This window comes from Sander vitreus, chromosome 22 (assembly GCF_031162955.1).
Source record: "Sander vitreus isolate 19-12246 chromosome 22, sanVit1, whole genome shotgun sequence".
NCBI lineage: Eukaryota > Metazoa > Chordata > Actinopteri > Perciformes > Percidae > Sander > Sander vitreus.
Genome location: NC_135876.1, coordinates 19523289 through 19543629, shown reverse-complemented (window position 1 = coordinate 19543629; position 20341 = coordinate 19523289). Strand labels below are relative to the sequence as shown.

The 20341-nt window shown below is 42.8% G+C and overlaps 2 protein-coding genes across 2 annotated transcripts in view; one reads left to right on the top strand and one right to left on the bottom strand.

The window, feature by feature from the left end:
• The window catches only part of LOC144537364 (F-box/LRR-repeat protein 7-like), a 28959-nt gene extending 14757 nt beyond the window's left edge, over window positions 1-14202 (top strand). The window contains exons 3-4 of the mRNA XM_078281041.1: window positions 10408-11025; window positions 12777-14202. Of these exons, the coding sequence (XP_078137167.1) occupies window positions 10408-11025; window positions 12777-13513 (1355 nt within the window). The 3' untranslated portion in view covers window positions 13514-14202. The remainder of the gene's footprint in view (window positions 1-10407; window positions 11026-12776) is intronic.
• A 1302-nt stretch (window positions 14203-15504) lies between these two features.
• Window positions 15505-20341, bottom strand: part of LOC144537331 (TNFAIP3-interacting protein 3-like) — a 7432-nt gene continuing 2595 nt past the window's right edge. Inside the window, exons 4-11 of the mRNA XM_078280983.1 lie at window positions 19599-19689; window positions 19299-19367; window positions 19137-19202; window positions 18923-19030; window positions 18696-18809; window positions 17972-18046; window positions 16778-16903; window positions 15505-16670 (exon numbers count right to left, since the gene is read on the bottom strand). Of these exons, the coding sequence (XP_078137109.1) occupies window positions 16563-16670; window positions 16778-16903; window positions 17972-18046; window positions 18696-18809; window positions 18923-19030; window positions 19137-19202; window positions 19299-19367; window positions 19599-19689 (757 nt within the window). The 3' untranslated portion in view covers window positions 15505-16562. The remainder of the gene's footprint in view (window positions 16671-16777; window positions 16904-17971; window positions 18047-18695; window positions 18810-18922; window positions 19031-19136; window positions 19203-19298; window positions 19368-19598; window positions 19690-20341) is intronic.

The window sequence follows — 20341 nt, the reverse complement described above, 5'->3', positions numbered from 1 at the left end:
TTCCTTGCAAAAGAAATATCATCTTTGACATCCTGATTTAACAACCTGTGAACGAAAAAGTATGTCATCTTGAATTTCAGTGATTTGCCAAAAGCCAGATCAGTTTAGCATGACGCCAAATTGCTTTTGGAGTCTGAACTGCCATCTCTATCCTGGAAAAGTTGTGCTGTTATGAATGCAGTCACAAATGCTCATTTGAGTAGGCCTAGATCAGACTTTCAAATTTGGCTTTAAGATGTCCATGCGTCTGCTGTCCTCCTCAGCTGTGGATTTATAAAGAGACAAGGCCAGAGTGTGGAGACGTATGTGTCTTTTAAACTGACAGAAGGGCTTTAAGAGGTCGGAAAACTCCCTTGAGGAAATTAGTCGTGTTGGGGAAAGAGTGTAATAGTTCCTGGCGCATGTGTAGCCCAATCTGTTGCTGCACTAGCTTCAAAAAATTAATCCTCGAGGCTGACTGAGTGTGAGAATAGCTGCAGTCCAGAAGTATTGGAGTTCTGGGGGTTGTGGGGAGCTAAGGAGTCTGTTTCCTGCCCAAGTGTAAAGGAACCAGCAGGCCCTATTGTCTTTCAGGTTGTCCAATGACGTAATACCTTCCTGTAGTGAAGGCTTTGCTGATAGCCCAGCCGCCACACTGTACTCGGTACACGGTAATATCAACTTCCATGTATTCAATAAAACCCAAGACAGACCCAGATGTTTTTTATCCCAGTAGTTCTCTCTCAGTCGGATGTTTCCCTTTAAAAAAAAAAAAAACTGGAGCGAGTAACTGTTTAGTGCTGATAAATCAATTCTCTTTCAGTCAAATCCCTGCTGCCTGGTTGTTTTTTATTAGCTGATACTTATTCTTTTTGCCCCTCGTGTTGATTTGAATTTGATTTCCTCTCATGCACGACACCACCCTGTCACAGTCTCGGTACGGGAGGGAGGGAGAGGAGCACAGTGAAGCTTGCTGAGCAGGAACATGTCACAGGGCTAATGGCATTGAGGTAATGGATTGGTCTGTTCTGCCAGATGCAGCGGTAATAATCCTACGAGCTCCAGACAGGGTCTTAGCAGAGCTTCGCAGCACTGCAAGATCCTGAAAAGAATCCCTATAGCTTTAGTTTATGACCAGACTGCGTCAAAGTCTGGATTGACCCTGCCTATGCACTTGTCTCTGTCTCTGCTAAAGTCTGCAGACTCTTTTGCCAATTTATCTTCCCTCTCTCTTTTCCTCTTCCCCCTATTTACTTTAAGAGGCCCTGAAATGACGCCCTTAAATCTGTTTTTGTGCGTTACTTTTTTTTCAATAAGTTCATCAGGTTTTTGCCATTAAGACGACATCACTCCGAACATGCAGCTGCAGCCTCTTCATCACGCGAGCATCGTGTCTTTTTCGGCGATCGCTTCCATTGATTTACATTAAACTTCTGGAATCAAAGCTCGATCCAGATGTGTCTCAGAAGTAAGTTGATGTTAATGGGATCCTGCTGCTGCACTGCTGTGGATCAGCTTAGATTTGGGTATTAGTGGCAAATGATTTCAGCCAAGGATGCCTTTCTGTGGCTATACGCACATTCAAAATGCATGAGTTTCTCTTTCATTTCACCACTGTTCCGTTGTTCTTTGTCCAGGGTAAAGACCAGATGTTCCACTGTTTCTCCTCTGATTTCCTAAACCCAACTGAATCTTCCACCATCTGCACTTACAGTCCCTTGAAGATCATTTTAACAGCTGCATGGTATTTGTTCTGTTAATGATAGGTTTGCAGTGATACGGAGATATAAAACACGACACCACACTGGTTAACTTATACAGATTCCAGCAGTATCTGAGGGTTACAAGAAAGTTTATTTTTTAATGCTTAGAGTTTGGAGCTGCAGGTATATGAACCCAACAATCCACTTACAAGGTCCACTTACTAGTTTTATCTGGAGCTTTCAGTTGTCTCAGATGGTTCTTATTAGTGGATAAAGTTTGTTTCGTTGTCATGGAGATCTGTTGATATGCAATGATTTCATCCCAAGCACTTCTAGGACTTCTTAAACATGAAGTTCATTCGTCACCTTAAAAATGGTACTAGACCTAACAGTACCAACTCAAGGGGCACTTACATGTGATCAGTGTTGGGGAAGTTACTTTTAAAAAGTAGTGTTTACTCGTTACTTCTTAAAAAAGTAATCCGTTACTTTACTTAGTTACTCCCTATGGAAAGTAACTTTTTACTTTACTCGTTACTTACTTTTACGTTACTTTTAAAAGCAGGCGTCTCTGGCAGAGACTTAAGTTAATTTTACAAAAACTATCTTTGACCATAAAGCCAATCTATGGTTTATCAGTGACGTGTCTGAACTACACTGCAGGCTGGATTCTCTACTCACAGAGATGGCTGATTCATTGAACATGAATGAGTCCAGTGCGGGTTGAAAGCACATCAGCAGGTCATCGGCGTTACAGTGTTAGTGTATACTATGTCTGTATCGACTTGTACCGGTCGCGCAGCCACGATGGTCCGTGCATTGTCGTAGACACATGCAGCCTCTTTTCTGGAAATCCTTGCGTGTCCGTGCAACCGACACAAGTCCACAGTGGTCCGCTGCATGTATGTATGAGGCCATCGCCACCGCATCCATCTGTGAGGTTGTCAGCTTTGTGTCTGCCTGGCTCAGAAAGAAAGCTCAAAAAGCCACGAAGCTTAAAACGCTCTCAAAAGTTAGCTTTGACTGCTTCTCGCTTGCCATGATTACTCTGCTACCAGCCTCTGTCACGTCCCGTGTGGAGCTTGTGAGCGCGCAGCTGAGAAGGCAGTGTCGCTGTCAAATCTGTCCCTGGGAAAAGTAACGTTGCACCGAATTGAAAAAGGAACTACGTTTCGTTACCAAATTTTCAGTAGTAGCGCGTTACACAACTTTTTACCTGGAAAAAGTAGTTACGTTACTGTAACGCGTTATACCCTACACTGCATGTGATACAGTTGAAAGCTCTGGTAAAAGCAAGAACAGTAAGTAGACCTTGGGTTGTCAAACTACTGTTTCAAAGGGCAGGTCAAGAGTGACTTTCGAAAGCCGATAATTGAGAATATTGGGAGTTTTTGTAAGACGAAATGATTTTGACTTTTTATTTTAAAGACAGTAAAACTATATTAGTAGACATACTATAAGTAGTGTTTCTGTTTTTAATGTAGAAGGTGTGTATGCAGGTGATTGATTTTATCATAAAGATGAGAACATTTTTTATTCCAGATTTGAGGAAGATTTCTCAGAAATGATAATATACTCTCATTTGCATACAGTAATATGCTTCATCTGGATTTTTTTTGTCATTATGAATTGCATTCATACCTTCTATGTCTTAATTCCACTGCTCTTTATTTAGCTTTTATCTGCATGGCTGGCTTTAAAACAATGTGTTTGTCCTTGAAAATGTCTGTTGATTGCAAATGCATCATTAAAAAAAAGGCTCAGACAGCAACTAGCAGCACACACTAGCAGAGGTTCAGAAGTGTTTTTTTTTTTTCTGCACATTTAACAGCGTTTATTATGTGTGCAGCATCAATAATCAATGGTGATTGGAGAAACGGATGCCTTTCTCAACAAGAAAACATAGATAGATAACACCTAGGCATCCTTAAAGAGACCCATCTATCCCAAATCCAGTGCAACCAAGCAACTGCAAGGCTGTTTTCATTTAACTTTTCCCACCAGCTGTGTGGAAGTGTAACTCTGAGGGAAGGGGGTGGATGTAGTGTAATTAGCACTGTGTTTCTCTGGGCTTGGAGCGCTCTTCTGATCAGTGACACATGTAATTACGTAATTTGAGAGTTGCTTCTTAGCCAGTGGCAGTCAGATGAGTTTCTCTCCTTTTTTGCAGAATCCCATCGCATTAGCCCGGCCCTCGAGCAATGTGTCTGTGTCACACCTGCCAGTGAAAAATCAGGGCCACGTTCAGTGCCAACAAAACGTAGCAAACTGTTTATTTAAACTGAAATGGGTGCGTTGAACACCCTGCTGTGTGTGCAAGCGCACTGCCTTTTTATGACCACAAGTTTACATGATTTCGCTACTGATTGGGAATAATTGAGTGTAGTCTATATCCATGATGTTCCACTTCCGGGATTGTTCAAGTGCCGCCGGAAATTCCGCCGGATGTCTTTCATTTGGGTCGGACGTCCCGTTACCTTCCGCTTTCTTTGTGTTGGCATTTTAAACTCTGGTGGATTTATGAGGACTGTGGTTAACTGCTCCTCAGATCTCTGCAGGGTAAATCCAAGCAGCTAGCTAGACTATCTGTCCAATCTGAGTTTTCTGGTACACGACTAAAACAACCTTTGAACGTACACGTTCCACCCAAACAAGTTCCTTCCTGAAGCTATTTTGCAGCGGCGCTTGGTTTAAAGAAATGCCAATAAACCAGAGCACGGTTTTCTCCCATCCCGTAATGCTTTGTGGACTCACCAGACCCTCCACAGCAGCACTCTGGAGGAAGTTCTGGCAATGCGAGACCACACTGGGTGTGACACAGCCATTAAACGAGAGCCACGCCCACGAAACGAGAGAAAACATACCTCAAAGCTCGTTGCACAGCGTTGCATGTCGTTTGGTCTATATCCTTGACGTTCCAATTCCGGGATTGCTCCGGTGCCGCAGGACATTCCGCCAGATGCACGTATGTCCGTTTCCTTCCGCTTTCTTTGTGTTGGAATTTTAAACTCTGGTGGATTTATGAGGACTATGGTTAACTGTTCCTCAGATCTCTGCAGGGTAAATTGAGAAAGCTAGCTAGACTATCTGTTCAATCTGAGTTTTCTCTCGCACAACTGTTTTACAGCAGCTCCATGACGATTTTTATTGGTTTAAAGAAATGCCAATAAACCAGAGCACGTTTTTCTCCCAATACCGGAATACTGTGTAGAGTAGCCAGTAGCCATTATTTAATACAAAAAATGAATTGCATGGACCCAAAACAGACTGATTTCCACTTGTTTGTACAGCTCTGTGTTGCATAGTGTGTGGTTTCCAGCCCTTTTGGATAAATCCACTAGGTACCACTAGGTATTAACTCAGGAATCTTGCAATATTTGCAGTGTACTTGAATAAACATAAAAACCCAGCACCACTATTGTCATAACATATTTGGACAGGTGTGTGAAATTTAAAATAGATGAGGTGTTTACAATGACCTCGGACATTAAATCCTTTGTATTAAACTATAAATATATAGGCCAAGATAAACCAGATGACCTCAAGGAAATTATCCCACACATTTAAAGTTGAGCAAATCATAGGTAGACCACCCAAGAATGTGATTCATGAACCCAAACTGTGGTCAACCGTAACCTACAAGAACCATTAAATCATCCTGGTAGCTGAATGAAATGAGGTTTGATGCAGATTTTTATCACGCAATGCTTTTTGGACTGCGGCACTCGTCGTTTAGCTCAAATCTGGATGCGAGTGAGAATTGTAAGGGCACACAAGAGAGGGGTTTTAAAGTAGCCGTGAACCGGTGGACATGTTCCCGGGAGGACGAGTCTGCGGATGTCATCAGAGGCGAGGCGGGAGGCGGACCGAGCTGAGGTCTGGAATACAGATCTGCAGGACAGTCGTAAGGATGGTGTCACTGCCCTGCTGTCCATCCCTGCACACAAATCCACATGACAGAGGCAGGATGTGGCCCGTTTGTCATGAAGATGCTGACATACGGAGTGTAAAATCAGCGGACTGTCCTGGTCCTGAAGCATCCATTAACCGTCACGGTGCAATCTACATGACTGAGGCTAGAAATGTAGGTTAACGCAGTGTTGATCCAATTACTGTATATCTGGGTAAATGTATTGGAATCATAGGGAAATGGTGGGTGGTAAAAGTACCAAATCAAAAGTTACCATATAGTTAACTCAACACTTTCTTACAGTTTCAACATAAACAAACATTATAAGCAGAATATTGCAGTTTGGGCAAAAGGTGGAAACCGCACCAGAGTAATCGTGGCCTCTGAAAAGTAATAAGGATCGGCTGAGGTGGTTTAATTTCTGTTTTGTGCATAACCACATTGAAACAATTACCAAATTCAGTGTAGCTACATGTAGCTGTTTTCACTAGCCTTCTCGCTTTTTCTCTCTTTATCTTGAGACTTTAAACCTCAATAATTACAAGAAATGTGCACCCAAAGTCCTAATATTGACCCCAGAGACAAGTGCTTGCTTGCATTAGGGATTAATTCTATACAGCTGTAGCTTCTGTTTTAACAGTCAGAAATGATAGGCACTAATACAGTAACCTCAATAGTTTCTGGGCAATCAGAAGGTACGAGGGTGGAGTTTTTTTGGGGGGGGGGTATAGGAACCACAAACCAGGTACCACTGGAACTACATTCCTGCAGTAAAAATTAGTTTTAGAAATGTTCCTAGAAAAATGATTGTGGTGAAAAAGGGCCATTTGGTGTTTGTTATTCTTTTCACAATATTAGTAATACTAGGAATTTAAATGAAATCGTTTGACCAAAGTTGATTCTGTATATTGCCTTTTGAAACAACAGTCCTACCTCAATAACTGTTATCACTTTTTGTCCATATTTTAAAGGAACACGCTGACTTATTGGGACTTATTATTATTCACCGTATCCCCCAGAGTTAGATAAGTCCATACATACCCTTCTCATCTCTGTGCGTGTCGTAACTCTGTCTGACGCCCCCACCGCTAGCCTAGCTTAGCACAGATCCTGGAGGTAACCGGCTCCATCTAGCCTACTGCTCCCAATAAGTAACAAAATAACGCCAACATTTTCCTATTTACATGTTGTGATTTGTATAGTCGCAGCGTGTTCAAATAACAACATCACATGAGCCACAGCCATCTTCTAACCGTATACATACTGGGAACTATATTCTCAGAAAGGCGAAGTACTGCTACTCTCTGCTCCTCACCACGGCGCTTCTCAGGTGCTGCAAGCAAATCACTCCGCCCAAGTAGCAGTGCTAAAGTCCCAATAAGTTGGCGTGTTCCTTAAGACTCACTGAAGAGAGATTAAAAGATAAGTAAAGTTATTGAGTTACTGAAAAGGTTCCTCAAAAGTTATTTTGACCAAAATGTATAGGATATATTTCCCTATGGAACAATTGGCAAGTTCCCGAGTTCCTATAAAGGTTCCTGGGTTCTTGGAAAATTAAGTAAAAGGTTATAAAAATACTAAATACATAAGCCTTTTGAGCAAAATGATATATTACCTTTTGGAATAATAGTCTTAACTCAACACTTTGTAAATGTTTTGTTAAGACAACTCACTGGAGGAAATTGAAAAATAGAGTTCTGGAAAGCCTGCAGAGCCGTAGTTGGACAGCTGTTAGTGACATCATACTCGTGACTACTTGAAATGCTTTTAGTGATGACTATCAATCCAACTGAGCTCCTCGAGATTGGACAAGACGACTTGGAGGGGTGATGAGGAGACGCAGATACCATCCGAGAAGAGCACTCAGTGTCCCGGGGTGATGGGAGCAGGAGCCCCGGCTTACGGAGGCGGAGGGCTCCACCGTCTCACGCCACAGTGATGGGATCCAGCCACCGCTTCTCACAGCTGCGTCTTCAGACGTGGCGGTAATCAGCGCACATCTGTCAGGAGGGCCTCAGTGTTTACACAGGCTCTAGCCTACAGTGTCAGCCCCAGCACCAAGCTCCTGAGCTGGTGGCTTTAAAGCAACAAAGTTCATCTGATGAGAAGGTCCTGTGACTGCGGCCTGAATGCCGGGAAAATATCCATCCATCCATCCATTTTTTCCCAAACATCCAAAAACATGATAACGAGATCCATGTAAACTCCTCTTCATTGATGATAAAAGCTGGTGTGGCTATGGCAATGTCATGATGAACCCTTTGACCCATTTAATAACTGACAAGTACAACGTGACACTGTGTCATTTCCAGCATACAGTGAAGATTAATGGAATGCATGAATTTCCCTGCTCTAAGGCAGCAGCGGTAAATATGTGGTGTTCGTCCTTCAGAATGAAACACTGAAGAGTTATACAGCAGAAAATTCATCACAGAAGAAAGAAGACCAGTGTCTCCACAGGAAGTGGCCTCAAAGGTCCAAAATGCAATGCAGCCAAGGAGCATTCCACCAATTTAACACATCAGTTTAGTGGTTTACTGGGGAACTCCACTGGTTTCACACATCAAAGTCTGTTTACAGTTCTTGTGTGAAAAAAAAAAAAAGTTGTATAAAGCCTTTCGTGAAATCTGATTAATTGACTCAGGTGATGTCACTTGAGTCGGCTTCAGTTGGGACTGAAGACGTACAATTTGAAAATTGAAACAATTTTAGAAAGAAGTGAGCTCACCATCCCTTTGCAGCCAAACTCCTCATCTCTGCTTGAGGCTACATCAGCAGCTACTAGCATAACACACACAAATCACAGTGGTCAAATTGCATTGTGGGTGATGAAGGCGCCAGGTTTTGACATGGAATAAAAAAGATGGTTCTGCTACATTGATTTTAATCCTTTGGTAACTATCCATCGTGAGTCCGACAACGTTATAGAGAAGCAATGCTAAATCTGTGGAGTATTCTTTCAAGGGGAGTACAACTCAGCCTGTGGAAACAGCTGTATAATGTCTTCTGTGGCTCTGAAGGGAGCTTTGACGAGTCTTGAGAAAATAACCCAAGGGTTATCTCAGTCGGGGCTCGGAGTCTACAAGCCTGCATTACTAACTGGGTGCAGGGAGTATGAAAGATGTTGGTATTTATCTAGGCAGGGAGGGTCTAATGAAAGGATCATGTAGGTTGCATTATGGGAAATGTAGAATCCTATGCTTTTGCAATGTGACCCTATATGGCCTAGATTATTTTATTAAAATCTCATGTCACTTGTTGCTGTATGCACTTTAATGTAAAGCACATTGAGTTTCCCCGTGCGATATAGATAACATTGCCTCACCTTGCCTAAAAGTCTGAATATTTCCGCCTCTACTGCTTCAATTTTGACCATTCTTTTTCACTCTGTCTCATGTGAGGCCCCCAACTTTATGAAAGTGCAATACTAAATCGCTGGAGTACCCCTCTTGCACCTTTCTTGCATGGAAACTCTTTTTCACCATTAGCTGCTCTCTCTCCACTTCTTTAAAAACCCAGAGATGACAGTACAGTCATTCTGTTTCTACTTGTCAAAAGTCATTCTGGGAAAATAAAGGGGCATGAGTCAGATTTAAGGAAATAACAGCAAAAAACTAAATGACAGTTTTCATTGCAAAGTTATTCCTGGAATGCAGTCAACATTGATGATATAAAAAAATCTTGAGGTGGCTTTTTTCCTTTTTAGAGAAGTTGGTACAGTCTACGGTACATTGAAGGATGGTTGATTCACAGCTTGTGATTCGGACATTAAGCAAAAAGTTAAGGGCCCCTACATATTGTTGTGAAAAAAGTGGTAGACTTTACTAGCCTGACATCGTCATACTCAGATTCTAGTCAGAGTATGAGTCTGATACTGCTCCATTGGGCTGTGATTATGGGGCGTGTTTCAACCGAGAATGCCTCTGCACTCAATTGGATAGACCAATCAGAGCAACAGAGACAGACGTCACAGAAGCTGCAAGTCAAAGGCAGGCTTCGACAGAGCAAAGGCAGAGGCGGCAGTTTCTGTGTCATGCGGACGGGTGTGGCAATGTGTGTATATATACATGATCGCGGTTCTCTGTTCCTCCTTTTAAAATGAATCCGCTGTCGATATCTTCTATAACAGACGCAATGGCGGAATCTACACATCTCAATTCTCCAGCGGCAGCCATCTTTGTTGTAAACAAATTCAACCCCAGCGCTCATTGGTGACGTGGTTGATTACGTTACTGTTGATCATCTGTCCATCATCGTATAAAGCCCGCCCTGACAATTTCATTGGTCCGAACAGCTCTGGTTCAAGCATTGTTGCTCCACAACGGATCAAGTCCAGACCGAACTTCCCGCCTCAAATGTTGTGGGCGGGGTTAAATTCAGCTAGCATCCAGGCTAAGACTTAGAACAGTAAAAGCCTTTAAAAATGCTATTTAAAACCCACTGTCTGTTTGTGAAAACTTTATTTTATTCATGAGGGTGATTACAGTGCCTTTTTCCATCCAAATCACATTAGAGCCAAAACCTAGTTACTGTAAACTTGTCAACAACAAAAAAAATGAATGTGTGTTCTGTATGAGAAGAGGTTTAATCTGATGGGTTGATTAACAAGATTGGAAATAAGAAAACAAAACCTTTATCTCCAAAGTTTTACCTCTCCAGAGAGACATATGGCACGTATTAACATTCCTTAGCTTTACAGGTCATTTGAAAATTAAGAGTTCAAAAAACAAAGGGTTTTTAAACAAAATGAACTTTGAACTAACTCTGTCCCTCCCTTTCCTCTCTTCTTATCAAACTTGTCCTCCTCTTGTTCAGGTTTAGACTCCAGCACTCGGACTCTGAGCACCCCCAGCCCCGGTCTTATCCTGCCATCCAAGTCCTCCTCCCTCTCCTCACCCGCCCTCTCCAGTAACGGCCATGAGACCAACTCCTCTTCCTCCTCCTCTGCCCCCGCCGAGACCGTCGCCGTGGTCCACTCTCAACCTGGCACTCACACTCGCTCCCGCCAGTCCAAAAGCCACCACCACGCTCCCATTGACCTCCTCCCCGACCACGCCCTTCTGCAGATCTTCTCCCATCTCCCCACCAATCAGCTGTGCCGCTGTGCGCGCGTATGCCGCCGCTGGTACAACCTGGCGTGGGACCCGAGGCTGTGGAGCACCGTCCGCCTAACAGGAGAGCTGCTTCACGCCGACCGTGCCATCCGGGTCCTGACCCACCGGTTGTGCCAGGACACCCCGAACGTGTGTCTGACCCTAGAGACGGTGGTGGTGAATGGCTGCAAAAGGCTCACCGACCGTGGGCTGCATGTGGTGGCTCAGTGCTGCCCGGAGCTACGTCACCTGGAGGTCGCCGGCTGTTATAACATCTCCAATGATGCTGTGTTTGAGGTGGTGTCCCGCTGCCCTGGCCTGGAGCACCTAAACCTCTCAGGTAAAAATTAGGTGAAATTAGGGCTGTGTAAGATATGAGAAAAATATGCGATATGCGATAAAGTTGTTCAATATTACGATAGTCGCGCATTGCCAGACCCTCCTCCACCGCGCTGCGGAGGAGGGTCTGACGAGTCAACAGCATTCCGGCATGAGAGAAAAAGGTGCTCTGGTTTATTGGCATTTCTTTCAACCCATCACAGTCGTCATGGGCGGTGCTAAGCGCCGGACGGAGCCACGGTGCCGCTGCAAAATAGCCTCGGGAAGGAACTTGTTTTGGTGTACGTTCAAAGGTTGTTTAGTCGTGCAACAGAACACGACTCAGATTGGACAGATAGTCTAGCTAGCTGTCTGGATTTACCCTGCAGAGATCTGAGGAGCAGTTAACCACAGTAACGGGCATCCGGCCGATAAGAGGGACATCAGGCGGAATTTCCGGCGGCACCGGAGCAATCCCGTAAGTGGAACGTCGTGGATATAGACTAATATTGCGATAACGATATTGCTTGCGATAAATAAACCAATATTAAAGTGTACTCAGTTCTGCTGCTTTCAGTATTCTGCTAAAATAAAACAAATTGCTTGTTGAATTTATAGCAAATCATCATTTTATTGAACAAATTGAACTTTGCGGAACGACAGTTACATTTTAAAGTGCAGTTTTCTACTATTTTCTTTCAACTAACACGAAACATCTCTGAGTGTCTGTGGCGATATGTCACAGCCTTTCGCAATGTGTTTATTGCGCCACTTGATATCACGATGACGATAAAGCAAACGATATATTGTGCAGCCCTAAAAGAAATGTACTTCTGTGACATCTTACTGTGATCGGTGGCTAATAGGCTCTCTCAGTTTTATTACTGCTGCCCTACATCACGCACATGTGTGGATTTACCTCAAAGAATTCCCTCTCCTCGATCCCTCTCAGTCATTTCTACTAAAGCTGGTAAAATCATTAGAGGAGCACGAGAAGCTCTGCCAACCTTAAGTCCCATGTGAGAGAAGAAAGGCTTTCTTTAGCTGAAAGCAGAACTTACCTCAACGTGAGTAAGGAGAGCGGTCTGCTGCTTTCATTAAGGAAGTGACACAAATAACATTGACTTGGACAGGACTCTGGATGGAGCCATGTCTGCACCATTAGGACCAGGAAGTAAGCCCTTTGTTGTAAAAATAGCCTTTAAAAAAGTGGCTTTTATGTGAAAGGCACAATATACTGAAAATCATTCTCTATTATATTCTCTCACATCAGCCTTTGATTATTTTTTCCCCCTGAAAAGTGACCACAATTTTGGTTTTCTTGGAATTGTTTGCACTCAAACATGTTAATGCTTCTAGTTGCAGGCGTTCAGCCAAATACAGCAGGTTTTACTCTGGCACCCTCAAGTGGCTACTCGTAAAGGGTCATTTTTTTTTCTTTAAAAAAACATACTCACATGCCCATATGTGCATTAAAAGTTGGAAGTTTTTTGCTGTAATAATTTCTCCTGTTCACACTGGCAATAAGAGATCACCAATGTGCTTTTAATGTAATATGGATGGACAAAATACAAATGTTTTTTATCTGAAGCTCAGGATTTAGCAGTCTGAATTAGACAAATGAGTGGGTTAGGTTTTTTTTATTTATTTCCTTGTTCATATGGAAATACACGTTGTATTAAGACAGGCATTAAGAACTGTAATCTTCCTATATAAAACCCTATAAACAAAAACAACCATTTGTTTCTGAACGTCTGCTTCCTCTTCCTCCAGGCTGCTCCAAGGTGACATGCATCAGCCTCACCCAAGAGGCCTCCCTCCAGCTGTCCCCTCTGCACGGCCAGCAGATTTCCATCCACTACCTGGACATGACCGATTGTTTTTCCCTCGAGGATGAGGGCTTGCGGACTATCGCCTCCCACTGCCCCCGCCTGACACATCTGTACTTGCGCCGCTGCACCAGACTGACAGATGAAGCCTTGCGCCACCTGGCTCTCCACTGCCCTTCAATAAAGGAGCTTAGTCTCAGTGACTGCCGCTTGGTGGGGGACTTTGGCCTGCGTGAAGTCGCCCGCCTCGAGGGCTGCCTGCGCTACCTGAGTGTGGCCCACTGCACCCGCATAACTGATGTAGGCATGCGCTACGTGGCGCGCTACTGCCCAAGACTGCGCTACTTAAACGCGAGAGGTTGCGAGGGGCTGACAGACCACGGCCTGAGCCACTTGGCCAGGAGCTGCCCAAAACTCAAGTCGCTGGATGTGGGTAAGTGCCCGCTTGTGTCGGACAGCGGGCTGGAGCAGCTGGCTATGTACTGCCAAGGCCTGAGGCGAGTGAGTCTCAGAGCATGCGAGAGCGTGACAGGCCGAGGACTCAAAGCTCTGGCAGCCAACTGCTGCGAGCTGCAGCTTCTCAACGTGCAGGACTGCGAGGTGTCGCCAGAGGCTCTGCGGTTTGTTAGACGCCACTGTCGGCGCTGTGTCATCGAGCACACAAACCCCGCTTTCTACTGAGACGGGGAGTTCTTGGACTGGTCTTCTGACAAATGGATGTTCTAATATTCCTGCTAGGGAGTTGGTAGAGTTCAGCGGCCAATGTGTCAGAACTGGTTGAAAACTGGTTTGCAATACTGGCCAGAATTTGTCTCTTTAAATCCGCTTAGTGGCTGTTCATGCTGAATATACTTCCGTAGATTGTATTTAACATATTTATCTGTAAAAAGGCAGAGTACAGTACAGTATTTCAGCATATAACATCTTTCAACATCCCACTTTACTTGCTACAACACTGAGCACTGGGTACAGTTGTGTTGCCATTTAGAGCATTGTAATATATTTTTATTCCAACACCTTTACGGCCCTGAAACATAATCATTATCATATGTTACTGCATCTATTTCAAAAGAAACAGCAAGTATCTTCAGACTAAACCACTAAGAATGTAGCTATAAAACAGCAGCAACTACAGCAGATCTGATTCAAAATGTTCTGTTTCCCTTTCTTTATGTTGCATATGCACTTTATGCAATTGTGCTGACAATCATTTCAACTGAGCTCAAAGTGTCATAATTTTTCATTTTCTGTAAATTTAAACTATTAGCAAGGTTGTTTTTTTTTTTTTTTTTACAGCCAGTTGTTGAGAATAAACAAAGAACACATTGCTGCTATAACTGTGCCAATAAATTCTTCAAAATCCGCCTCCACTGTGAGTCTTTTACTTAACTTCATTACAGCCTTAAAGGATTTAAGCTTGCACATGTTTGTGAGTCATTAAGGTAACTGAGAAATATCCAGGAATACCATATATGGATGTTTTAAGGACTGAAGCGTGTGGGCTCAAAGGGCATTGCTTTCTGCTTCCAGGCCAGTGGCTGAATACATCCTGCTTGTATCCTAACACAGTAGTGTTACACCTGTCTGTCCACCCCTAAGGAAATCCATTTGGGACAGAGTTGTGCCATTGTCTGTAAGTCATTATTGCTGCAGTTTCTGTATCAGGCATCTGTCAGCTATGGGAAACCTTCTCCTTTACCTGTTCTTGATGGCTGTGGTCCTGCAGCATTCCTTGGCTCAAGCAGGCAAGTATATGACTGGAGTTTTCAAGAATCCAAAGCAATAGTATTTCAGGAAATCCATAATTCCAAGTGTACCTCAGGATGAATTATAATGGCTTTGGTGAACCCTTAATATTTCCTCTAGCGCCATCATGAGATCATCATTTTGAGTAGTAATGTTGCATGCAGGCTAGCCTCTGTTCCCCTTCTGCTACTCAAAGCAATCTGTCATTCAACATTTCTTTTTTTTCTTTTTTTTTAAATGAAGCGTGTTCCTGAAGTCTACTTTCCATGTTCTAAGACTAATTGTCATCCACTCCAGCAGTTGCTATAAGAAGTTGAAACATTTCTGATTTTCTTGAAAGTTGAACTTAAATTTTACCAGCGCAGTTATTTAGGTCATTGTAACTTGGTTACATCCATAACCATACATTTCACCAGCCCTCTCTTCTGAAGTAATGATCCCAATTTTTCAGCTGTACCCTCTGCTGTTTGTCTTATTACAAAAAATGTCTGAACTAGACCCCACCCCTCGACTCTTCAGTGGACTCGCCTCTTTGTGGCTTATGGGAAATGGTGTTCGCCCAAAATTGAAACATAGAATAAACAACAATATTAGATTGCTTTTCCAAAGAATTACAGTCCGTATCTACTCATATGAAGAGACATACTGTAATTACAAATGTGAATAGGATTTAGAATGAAGTTTTTCTATTTCTAAAATAGAACCCAGAAGTTGGATAGGAGTGACCAATATGTGTTATGTCAGAGATTACAATGCATGGCAGAGTATATAAGTGACACTTTGATAATGCAGTATTTTTTTAATGTTATAGTATAGTATTCTTGTGCCTGAAATCTCTCATTATTTTCTTTTTAGTTGACATATTGCATGTACTTGTGATTACTCCTAGGATCTCCTGGCTGGGATCAAGGGATGAAGAGGGAATATTTGACATCACAGTGATGCTTTATTTTCATGATAAATACATAAGAAACAGAAAAACAAATAACTTCCTTCAATCATTCATACATATACAGTAAAAAAAAGAAATGCTCCTATACATTTTTTCTTCTTCTCACAACCTCTTTATTTTTTTCCTCTGACAGGCCTCAGGCGCAATTCAACTAATACTGAATGAATACCTACAACAGGATGATTCTCCAAAGAACGTAGGGGACACTTTCACGGAGATACTTGGTGACATGGTGCTCGTTCTTCCTGTCCTTAAAGTGTCCGCATACCACAGAGGTGCTTTATAGTGAGTCGGAATCAATTACAGCCCTTGGCGTCGCAACGTGACTCGCATTTGAATTCCTCCTGACAGATGCAGGTGTGCCTGTGTGTACGTCTGTGAGTTTCAGCATTCGGCTCTGATGCACAGCGGGACAAGAGCCGCTTTTGTCAAAGCAGACCACTATGATGATGCTTTGTTTTTTTCTTGGATCTATCTGCCTTCTGTACCGGGCACACTGTGGTTACAGGTACTTGAAACAGGAAGAAGATCCCTCATTCATGTTGCACTTTTGATAAAGTAAATAGTGTTATGGGCAGTGCACTAATCTTTCTCTCTCTCTCTCTCTCGCTCTCTCTCTCTACGGACACAAGAATGGGAGGAACTGAGCAAGCTCGCAATGGCTTACATTGCAAACTTTGCACACAATAGGTAGAGTTATTTGTTTCACTCTTTGCTGCTTTGCTCCTCTCGGGAGGTGTTTATACGAGAGGGTCGCATTTCGTTTTCACAGGCTGTTTAAGTGTCTTTTTATGTGTTTGCTTCCTAAGTCTCCTAATGGGCCCAGGCTGGTGGATTGGCTTCGTTACATGAAGCTGAACCTGACAGCAGACAGTCGGCCATGGACTGAAACAGAACAGAGCTAACTTCCTTGATGTTGTCCTGTGTGATAAACTAGCAAAGTCTCACCCTGCTAATGATGAACTGTGATCTGAGACAGGCGACATACATTATCACACAAAGAGCAAGGATGTTGTTGTGTTTTTCTCTTTGTTAACGTCTTTGTAGCTGGATGAGGTGCTGGTTAATCTGGCGGACCTCCCAGTTTGTCGCTCGATTTGTGCAGGTGCATTCAAGTGCAGGCCGCGGTGTCCGAGTCAACTGTAAAAACAGAGACACAATATTAAAGTCATCATGCCTTCATTCTGTATTTACTGTAGTGAACATGGCAGAATACAATCACGTAAACTCCGGATGGTGATTTGTACCTTAGATTTGAGGACATGTAGCTCACTGTGAACTTTCTGAAACTTCTTCTCTTGTTCCAGATACCTCTCCTTAAGCTTCACCCTGTCTTTCCGCTCCTTCAAAAAGTCTTCCTTGTAGACTTCGGCCTGAAAAATGGACAACAAGGAAACATGAGGATTACAATACGAGAGTGCATTAAAGGAATAGTCCAACAGTAGTTTGGGAAATACCCATATTCACTTTCTTGCAGAGAGTAAGAAGAGACGAGTCATACCAATCTTGTGTTTTGTGCTACATATGAAGCAGCTGGTTAGCTTAGCTTAGCACAAAGACTGAGAACGAAGGAAAACGGCTATCCTCGCTCCGTCGGAAGGGGAAAATTACACCTACCAGTCCCTTGTAAATCTCAGTGATTAACATGTTATATCTAGTTTGTTTAATCTGTACAATCACCAAAGTTGAAAAACAACAATTTGTGTTTTTACAGGGGTTATTATGTCTGACTATTTCTTGGCTGGGAGCAGTAATCTCGTACCTTGCCAGGCAACCGTTTTCGTACAGACTGAGCAAACGCGTAACAACTAATGTAACATGTTAATGAGTGAGAGAGTCAGGCTAGCTGTGTGCAGTCTGCATGCTAAGCTATGCTAACTCCTGCCTAGGGTTGGGCATCGTTTGGATTTTAACAATTCTGATTCAAATTCCGATTCTTCCTTTCGCTTCCGGTTCTTATCGATTCTCGATTCCGATTCTTTGAGGGGTGGCGTTGAAACGGGTCACATGCCTATCTTCACAAATAAGAGGAAAGTTTTATTTGATTCAATGGTGGTTTGCAGTTTTACAGCTTTTTCAATGTAAAATAAAGCCACACTAGAGCGCTGCTTACTGTGCTCCAAGGCTGTAACACAACAATCGCCTGGCTGCTACGAAAACCAAAACTTGCGCATATTACATTGGGAAGTGATGATCGGATTTGAAACCAAGTCCTCTAAACAATTCCAAACGATTCCAATAAAGAAACAATTCTACTGGAATTGTAATGTTTGAAAGGATTCCAAGTAGGAAGCGGTTCTCGATGCCCAATCCTACTCCTGCCTTTAGCTTCATATTTAGCGTTCGAACATGAGAGTGGTATCAATCTTCTCACCCAACTCGAATAAAAGCGAATAAGCGTTTATATAAAAATGCACAAATATGATATATATGAAGCTCACCTGCTGTTTCCAGACCTGTAGTGTCTCACTGCTCACATCGAGAGGTTGAGTAGTTTGAAGTGCCTCATCTAGAGCCTGTACAAACATATCAAAGCAGCTATAATTCCACTATTGTTGCAGGGAACAAACACTGAAAAAAACACATTCTGATATGCAAGAGTGTAACTTTGGTTTGAGAAGTGGGGTAGAGCAAAAGATCTTTGCCCGAACCTGTTGGGTCCCGGGTTCGGTCTTAATTTCTATTATTTTACACGGGCTCGGGCCGGGCTCAGGCTTGCGCTGGACATGGATGCTGAGGAGGTGAAACGGATGCTGGCCTCCGGAGGACTTATTTTATTTCTTTGTTCCAACTTCCAAGTGGCCTTTAGCCCACGTTAGTCATGAATAAATAATGTAAAAAAAATGTATAAATGACTCTTTCTTGTCAAAAGGCAAAAGAACTGTGTGTGTGCGCACATTTGAATAACGTTGGGCTATAAACGGGTCCGGGCTTTTAAAAAGCTGTCAATCAAAATGTACTTGTCAGGCACGGGCCGAATTCTGTCGGGCTCGGGCCTTGTCGGGCCTAACTTTTAAGGCCCGATTGCAGCTCTAATGTGGGGGGCTCTGGGGGTCCTCTGCCAAAAAATGGCACAAACTGGATTTTGAAAAGTGGGGGGGACTTGTGCCCCCTGTCCCCAGTGGAAATAACGCCCTAGCTGATATGAAATATTTCAGGACTCACCTTGTTTAGTCGTATGATCTCCTCATGCTGATGCTGCCCTCTTCGGGTCAAAGTGTTGTTTTGTGCTCGCAGCTCCTTTGCCTCCTTTTCTGCTTTTTGTAACCCGTCAACAGCCTGTGCGAATTTTCCCACGAGAATCAAATTATTAAACGTATTTTCCCAGATGTAATCCTTTAACATTTTAAATGAAATGTAACTGGAATAAAAAAATACACAACTGGATTTACCTGTGTGCTCTCTTTATCTTTTGACTTTCTTGTACAAGGTGTCTTTTTCTCTCCTTCACACATCTCTTCAGAATGATCATGTTGCAGTAATGCTTTTAAACCTTGGACCTGAGGTATAGAGAAAAGGAGACATGACACATGGCATGAAAGCACTGAAATGACGTGAGCAAATAATCTGACAAGTGCTGAATAAAAACCAGCACTGTGGATTTACCTTCTCTTTGTAGTACTGTGACATGGTGCGGTACTCTTTTGCCCATCTCTCATTAATGCAAAGAAGCTGAGTAAAAAAGAAAGAACATGAGTATTTTAAGTACTGAAAAGGTACATGTGTGTTCTGGGATGAATACAAATCTCACTTCTGAAATGTACTCACCTCCTGCCTTTGCTCCTCCAAGATAAGTATCTGTGCTTTCATTCGGATGTCACTGCTGGCAGCTTCGGACTGTAGCACATAGAAGAGACAAAAAGAGGAACTATTCAAATCTCGCACACGGTATGTCCTTCTATGACTGCACGGGCAATTATACAATATGACTGTATCCACTAACTTCCTCTTACACATTTTTGGAAGTTTTGTTTTGTAGTGCTTCCAGTAACACAAAGAACAACATGGTCATTTCTTTGCAGTCAGGAAATCGGACGTATCTTCCAATGTTGCAACTGTTAATATTACCTGTGTGACTTCCAGCAGACTGTCGGGATGATAAACTGCAGCTGTGGGACGCTTTTCTCCAGTGGAGGGCTCTGCCACACAAACCTCGTACCTGAAAACATTTGATCACATGAACAAAAAAATGAACATTTGGTATTATTTAGCCTTTTATGAATAGCACCAAGCCATCAGTGGTGGGATGTAACTCAGCACATTCACTCATACGTACATTTTATGCTACTTTATACTTCTACTCTACTATATCTCAGACGCAAATATTGTTTTAATACTCCACTACATTTATTTGATACCTATAGTTGGTAGTTACTTTTAAAATTAGAAAACATATACTAGTATATCATATGATGCTGTACTATACTACTAATCTACCCAAGAGTATTACAAAGGATCTAAACTTGGCTCCACATGGACAAACTACAATGTTAAAGTGCTCTTATGTGTACTCGGTAGAGATACAAGAAAAACTTGTTGTGGGGAGAGGGGCATTTTTAGGCCTTTACTTTCATAGGACAGATGAAGATATGAAAGGGGAGAGAGAGGGGGAATGACATGCAGCAAAGGGCTGCAGGTCAGAGTCAAACCCCCAACCACTGCGTCAAGGAGTAAACCTCTATATATGTGCACCCACTCTACCAACTGAGCTAACCTGGCCACATAATATAACACTTTTAAAGCTTTTTTTAAAAGCTATCTGCATCATGAGTACCTTTTACTTTTGATACTTTAAGTGATGATAGCACTTT